Genomic DNA, 7,735 nt, shown 5'->3' with positions numbered 1-7,735 from the left:
AATACTTTATTCTCCCACCTTCACATGCAATTGTTTTATTTCTAGACGCACGTTAGGAGGGACAATGTTGAAAATGGATCCACCTTTTTTAAGAGTTGATCTAGTCTATATACTCGTCGCACTTCATTTTATCCCATTCTCTTCTCTTAAACTTCTCTTTTCATTCCTTTTTTTCTAGTTTGTTTCCTCTTATTTGAATTCTCTCATGCATCCCCCTAGCAACTTCCCCTGAATCCTTCTTCTTATTCCAAGAATGGAGGTGAGACACCTCTTTAGTCTTCCTAGTCAGAATTTGCCTCCAAAATTTCTTAGGAGCTAGCTTAGAGAGGTGTAAGAGATTCCCTTGTCTTTGACGAATGTATTGCCTCTTTTTCCTTTTAGTTAGGGCTTTATATATTTTTATCTTGTCCATTTTAAGAGATTCATCAATAGCTTCCTTAATTGCTCTCCTCGCACTTTTACACTCTTTGTCATACCATGGATTGGTTTTGCTATTTCTTTTATTATTTGATATAGGAAAAATAATTTGCAAAATTTGATAACTAATTCTCTAAATCCCTTTCCAAGACTAACACTTGAAAAATCAATTAGGTAACAAACATGCTATTAGATAGAACTATTTGTTTCTTTATTTCACCAAACCAAATTGAAAAAATAATTTTATAAATTAAAAATCAATAATACAATCTTAGAAGCAGTTTAAACCTATTATTATAATCATGATGATATATATATATATATATATATATATATATATGAAATACAATTATTATAAACATTTTTTCAATATAATAACTTAAAGTAGGCGTTAACACCAATACTAGAAACATTTGTGCAGGGATTTTAACATGTGGGACAGTATATAAACTGTGGCTCTCTAGTGAAAGTCGTCACATTCGTGTTTCACAAAATTTCATCGCATCAATAACGAGAGTGAGCAATTTCCAACATCTACGACATGATATTATGTGAACTATGCAAATGGTCGTTGGAGATTTAACTAATTCGTTGAGATTGTAGTAAAAAGGAATTATGAATAACAACACGCACGTGAATTCCAACTACTATGAGCTACTCCGAATATTTTTATTTCACCAACCACCTAACGCATTCAGCTTCCCAAAAATGAAAATATGTTTTCTCTATAGCTTCATGACAAATGTCTCCTCTGTCGTTTCATGACAGATCTGGGTATTATGTCCATGACACATGATGTTTTTCCTGTTTTAAATAAAACAAAGAATTGATCACACTAATGCAAACACAAGAGCTTCTTTCCAAACTTTCCCTCGGTGGTTTTAAAGAATCCAAGAATTGATGACCTAATGCAAACACCAAATCTTTTTAGTGACACTTTCCCGTAGCTTTTTCTTTTGAGATTAAACATACAAAATTATAATTAAAAGTTGGCATTGTAGTACATATCAATGTAAAGAGACACTGGCCTCACTAATGAAGCTTAAAGAAACTTGTAACAGCTTCTTGACGACTTCGTTACATAGAAACTGCCATTGCCACCGTTCATGCAAATCTCCATTTCCAGGCATTCTCGAAGGTCATCAAGACTGATGTATTGCTGTTTGGCTGGCATGGGTGACATCAAATATTTAGCAGAATGAGTGGGACTGTGGATCCACACGTATGGCTCAGAACGCCCATCGTAGAAGTAGCTGCTCTTGGCTCGGGGAGCATAGCTTCTGTATACCTTCTTGCGCCTCAGCATCTTACTGCAGCCGGGCTTAAGTGTATAGGTCTTAATTAGAATCGATCCTAGCCTTATCTGTATTTCAACAGGCTGGTCAGTCAAGTTTCTGACTGCTGTTTTGGATTCGGGTGATCTCTTCCTCATCATCAACCACAACAAGAATAGGCACATTATTAATTATTTCACTCGACACTGATAGCAAAATGAGATCGAACGTTAGTATCAACTAAAAAACTATGTCGTTGGGCAACACCACTTAGTTTAAGTTCGGTGAAGCGCATTAATACTACAGACGAAGCAACAATTCATTATATATGATAGCAGTGTAGCAGGTGTGAGAGAAGAAAATTGCTCACTCTAGTTAATTTTGTGAAACACGAATGTGACGACTTTCACTAGAGAGCCACAGTTTATATACTGTCCCACATGTTAAAATCCCTTCACAAATGTTTCTAGTATTGGTGTTAACGCCTACTTTAAGTTATTATATTGAAAAAATGTTTGTAATGTTTGTCTTACTGCCCACTTGAAGTTATTATTCAGAAAAAGGAGGTGCATTTTATAGATTAGAAGGGAGGCTATACGTTAAAATTTGATGTATGGTTAGTCGAACCCACTCTTCAAAATCGTACCCACTCTTCAAAATCGTAACGCTTTCAGAAATCTTCACCAGAATTAAGACAAACATTACAAACATTTTTTCAATATAATAACTTAAAGTAGGCGTTAACACCAATACTAGAAACATTTGTGCAGGGATTTTAACATGTGGGACAATATATAAACTGTGGCTCTCTAGTGAAAGTCGTCACATTCGTGTTTCAAAAAATTAACGAGAGTGAGCAATTTTCTTCTCTCACACCTGCTACACTGCTATCATATATAATGAATTGTTGCTTCGTCTGTAGTATTAATGCGCTTCACCGAACTTAAACTAAGTGGTGTTGCCCAACGACATAATTTTTTAGTTGATACTAACGTTCGATCTCATTTTGCTATCAGTGTCGAGTGAAATAATTAATAATGTGCCTATTCTTGTTGTGGTTGATGATGAGGAAGAGATCACCCGAATCCAAAACGGCAGTCAGAAACTTGACTGACCGGCCTGTTGAAATACAGATAAGGGTAGGATCGATTCTAATGAAGACCTATACACTTAAGCCCGGCTGCAGTAAGATGCTGAGGCGCAAGAAGATATACAGAAGCTATGCTCCCCGAGCCAAGAGCAGCTACTTCTACGATGGGTGTTCTGAGCCATACGTGTGGATCCACAGTCCCACTCATTCTGCTAAATATCTGATGTCACCCATGCCAGCCAAACAGCAATACATCAGTCTTGATGACCTTCGAGAATGCCTGGAAATGGAGATTTGCATGAACGGTGGCAATGGCAGTTTCTATGTAACGAAGTCGTCAAGAAGCTGTTACAAGTTTCTTTAAGCTTCATTAGTGAGGCCAGTGTCTCTTTACATTGATATGTACTGCAATGCCAGCTTTTAATTATAATTTTGTATGTTTAATCTCAAAAGAAAAAGCTACGGGAAAGTGTCACTAAAAAGATTTGGTGTTTGCATTAGGTCATCCATTCTTGGATTCTTTAAAACCACCGAGGGAAAGTTTGGTAAAGAAGCTCTTGTGTTTGCATTAGTGTGATCAATTATTTGTTTTATTTAAAACAGGAAAAACATCACGTGTCATGGACATAATACCCAGATCTGTCATGAAACGACAGAGGAGACATTTGTCATGAAGCTATAGAGAAAACATATTTTCATTGTTGGGAAGCTGAATGCGTTAGGTGGTTGGTGAAATAAAAATATTCGGAGTAGCTCATAGTAGTTGGAATTCACGTGCGTGTTGTTATTCATAATTCCTTTTTACTACAATCTCAACGAATTAGTTAATTCTCCAACGACCATTTGCATAGTTCACATAATATCATGTCGTAGATGTTGGAAATTGCTCACTCTCGTTATTGATGCGATGAAATTTTGTGAAACACGAATGTGACGACTTTCACTAGAGAGCCACAGTTTACATATTGTCCCACATGTTAAAATCCCTGCACAAATGTTTCTAGTATTGGTGTTAACGCCTACTTTAAGTTATTATATTGAAAAAATGTTTATAAAAATTGTATTTCACATCATGATTATAATAATAGGTTTAAACTGCTTCTAAGATTGTATTATTGATTTTTAATTTATAAAATTATTTTTTCAATTTGGTTTGGTGAAATAAAGAAACAAATAGTTCTATCTAATAGCATGTTTGTTACCTAATTGATTTTTCAAGTGTTAGTCTTGGAAAGGGATTTAGAGAATTAGTTATCAAATTTTGCAAATTATTTTTCCTATATCAAATAATAAAAGAAATAGCAAAACCAATCCATGGTATGACAAAGAGTGTAAAAGTGCGAGGAGAGCAATTAAGGAAGCTGTTGATGAATCTCTTAAAATGGACAAGATAAAAATATGTAAAGCCCTAACTAAAAGGAAAAAGAGGCAATACATTCGTCAAAGACAAGGGAATCTCTTACACCTCTCTAAGCTAGCTCCTAAGAAATTTTGGAGGCAAATTCTGACTAGGAAGACTAAAGAGGTGTCTCACCTCCATTCTTGGAATAAGAAGAAGGATTCAGGGGAAGTTGCTAGGGGGATGCATGAGAGAATTCAAATAGGAGGATTCTCATAGATATGATTGCGCTTAGTTAAAAAACAACCGTGCATATTCATTGAACCCTTATGCTTTGGAACAATACAAATATTAGGATTGGATAAGTTCTTTAGTGATGCATACGCCCTTTGGTTGGAAGTCCTCACATGTATAGTGTATTTCAAGACCATATTACACTTCATGGACTCTTAAAGACTATTTTAATATATTGTATTTTATTATATGATAATGTGAAGGATGCCTCTTAGGTCAGCAATGGTCCAAGTAGCATGTTTTTGAAAAATTAATTGTATATATTAAATTTGTTATTTATTATGTGAATGTTTGAGCAACGATATCTATATTTGGTCGAGCTCTATTATTTTGTCTGTGCTCCAATTATATATAGTTAGCATTATAGTTTTGATGAAAATTTTAAGGTGATGTTAGGTTGCCTTCGCATCCCCGACTACAGGTTTCGAGGGTGGACGTCAGCTTGTATGTGCGATACAACGGACAGAGAGACAGTACGCGACAGAGAGACTCTGCAAAGTGAAAAGACGCAGACATTATCCATTGACGGGTAGCTTGGGTTTTACCAATTCCACGCATCAAATGACGATCCACATTACCAATTCCACGCAGCGGCACCCCCGGGCCGCCCCGCCCCGCCGGACCGGTGGCGGGTTGATTCCAGTATCAACACTTTCATTCTGAAGCTATATTTTGCAGGAAAATTTCGTAGAAAATTTCGTAGTCACTGCCATTTTTAAAACAGCCGCAAAATTGACACCTAAAAAAATAAATCATTATTCCAGTATCAACACTTTCGTTCTGAAGCTATATTTTGCAGGAAAATTTCGTAGAAAATTTCGTAGTCACTGCCATTTTTAAAACAGCCGCAAAATTGACACCTAAAAAAAAAAAACATCGTTCCAGTATACACACTTTTCGTTTTGAGCACTGTTTTTGTGGTTTTTTTGGGGTTTTTGGGCCAGAGTTCCCGTTTTGAGTTTATAGTTCCCGTTTCAAAGTTTACATTGTTCATAGAATTTGCGAAGAAAAGATACCGAGAACACAAAATATGCGAAGAAAATATACCCAGAGCACAGAATAGCAATGATTTTATTATTCAGAGAGAAATGTTCATAGGCCTCTTCGAGGGGGCAACCTCCAATAGAGTAGAGCTCGATTACAAAACAAGACACGATACTCCTTGCAGGGAGTCTCTATCCTTTATATATGACTCATACATGCAATACCACGGGCCAATACCGTGGGTTTTATTAATACCATCTATCTAATACTACTGCCCATTTACCATCTATCTAATACTACCGCCCATTTGCAACTAACTGTGGTCCCGTCATTAATTGCGGGTTAACCACTTACAAATATTAATATGGGCTTTATTGACTCTTGACTATGACATGATCCCATGACATAAATAAGGGGGAGGGTGGGACCCTAACACTTAGGAAGTGAGGATCCAGATCAATTTTGGTTTGTTGTGAAGGTTGTGTGGATAACACAACAAATAACGAATGATAATGTAAAGAAGGAACAATTGATTAATGCTCTGTAGGATTGTGTGCTGAAATGGTATGTTAAGTACTGCACTGATAATCCATTGGCATCATTAGCAGACACTCAGACTGCATTGAACAAGGAATTCAGTAAGCCCAAGTTAGCCTCGTAGTTGGTAATTGGATTTAAGGAAATCATGATGAGACATGGTGAAACACCATGGGAGCTAGGTCAAAGACTAAAGTGCAAGATTCAAAAAGATAATATGAATCTCATAGATAGTCGACACCATGATTGGTTTATAGTTGTGCTCGTGCCCCACCTAAGGATTGCTTTGTCATAGCAAGAGATAGGAACTCACGCGGAAGCCCTGGAAATTGCGATGAGATTGCATGAAACTCCTATTTAGGATGCGCCGCTGGGGGTTCAACAGATACACGTAGAGATGCAGAACCTTTTCTTGGAACTACAGAGCTTGAAAAAAGAAAAAGCGGCTCGGCTAGAGGTGTGCGAAGAAGTTTGGTGTCTCAAGCGTAAAAACCAGGGGCATGATAAAGATCATTGCCCTGTTTTCGCAAATTATATAACAGGAGGGGGCCGATGCCCCTAAGGCAGGAAACTCCAGTGGGAACAAGTGTGGGGCCCGTGCTAAGGTGTGCTATTTTTTTAGTGGCACGAAAACATGTAACATTTAATTGTCACCTACTACAAAAGTTTGTGCAGACACCACAACAATGTTTTTTCAATTTCTGCAAATTGGTGGGCCACGATGAGCGCCATTGTAGAAGCTATGAATTAATGATGGAAAGGATGCCTACGTATCGAATGCAAGCAAAAACTCAGCCTCCAGATCAGGCCGTTGGGGGAGCGCATAGAGGATATCAGGGACGTGGATGAGGAGGAGGAGGAGGATGATCTAAAAATGAGATCTTGAATGAATATTAAGGTATATCAGACTCATGTGCAAGAATGCCTATATTACTTAGTGAAATGGATCGAAAAGATTGAAAATAATATAGACATTTAACAATCAGAAAACATAACAATTCAACACATCAACATAGTTAATAATCAAGGAGTTGACCAGACTTCCTGGCTACGTCTCCTGGTGTAGCTTTAAGAGTCAACCTCTACATTATGTCTTCAAGAATAGAGTTTACAAGTGTGAGCTCAATTAGAGCCATAACACAACAACAATGATATTACACAGGGATTTCACTTGAAAACCTCGAGAATAAAGAATACACAGCCTCTCCCTCTTAGTGCCTCTGATCAACTATTCATAGCTGAGTTTTCTCTGGCTCTCTGTCTCTGAGCAACTGCTTCTCTCCTACTCTCTTCTACCCCCTTCTGTGCTGCCATTGGATGGCTTTTAAGCCTATCGGCCCTGTCTATTCACCTCCCTTTTCGGTGTGGACACGTTTTTTAAAAACACTTAAGGCACAAGAACAATTTCTTTTAGAAACAGAAGGATCGGCGGGCGTGGTGAAACCGATCGTTCGGTCTTCCTCTGCACAAATCCCTTGATATATTACATATTTGGGGCCTTATTTCATTTTATCAGAAATACAAAGAAATACATAGAATACATTAAAAAACCTATCCGAAAGGACTAAGCCGGATCTCAAAGGAAAATAGACTCGCATCTATAACATCATCGGGTCCATAAAACAACTTGTTCATCATCCACCATCCGATCAGTGATCGATAATCCATGGCTGACGATCATTTCGGGTGGCCCACTTGCACGGAGATTACCCGCCCGAAAAAGTGGTTTTCTCTCTCCTACAGTGTGCTACATGTCGGCTGGTGTATGGGATTAGGCGGAGCCTCTCCAACACCACTTAC

General features: G+C 37.6%; 2 protein-coding genes across 2 annotated transcripts; one reads left to right on the top strand and one right to left on the bottom strand.

Annotated features, from left to right (window-relative positions):
- Positions 1-1,459: 1,459 nt before the first annotated feature.
- LOC149147443 (uncharacterized) lies at positions 1,460-1,849 on the bottom strand. Its single transcript, XM_089441837.1, has one exon. The coding sequence runs from the start codon at positions 1,847-1,849 to the stop codon at positions 1,460-1,462; it is 390 nt and encodes a 129-aa protein (XP_089297963.1).
- A 906-nt stretch (positions 1,850-2,755) lies between these two features.
- LOC149147442 (uncharacterized) lies at positions 2,756-3,145 on the top strand. Its single transcript, XM_089441836.1, has one exon. It carries the CDS (start codon positions 2,756-2,758, stop codon positions 3,143-3,145), a length of 390 nt encoding a protein of 129 aa, XP_089297962.1.
- The last annotated feature ends 4,590 nt before the right edge of the window (positions 3,146-7,735 follow it).

The sequence above is a fragment of the Pinus tabuliformis genome, chromosome 9 (genome assembly GCF_031772625.1).
Source record: "Pinus tabuliformis cultivar Carrire ecotype Pingquan chromosome 9, CPIR1, whole genome shotgun sequence".
NCBI lineage: Eukaryota > Viridiplantae > Streptophyta > Pinopsida > Pinales > Pinaceae > Pinus > Pinus tabuliformis.
This window is presented reverse-complemented; position numbering and strand designations above follow the sequence as displayed.

Bases quoted from the DNA above. Each gene is read 5' to 3' on its own strand.
- LOC149147443 (XM_089441837.1), bottom strand. From the start codon at position 1,849: ATGAGGAAGAGATCACCCGAATCCAAAACAGCAGTCAGAAACTTGACT.
- LOC149147442 (XM_089441836.1), top strand. From the start codon at position 2,756: ATGAGGAAGAGATCACCCGAATCCAAAACGGCAGTCAGAAACTTGACT.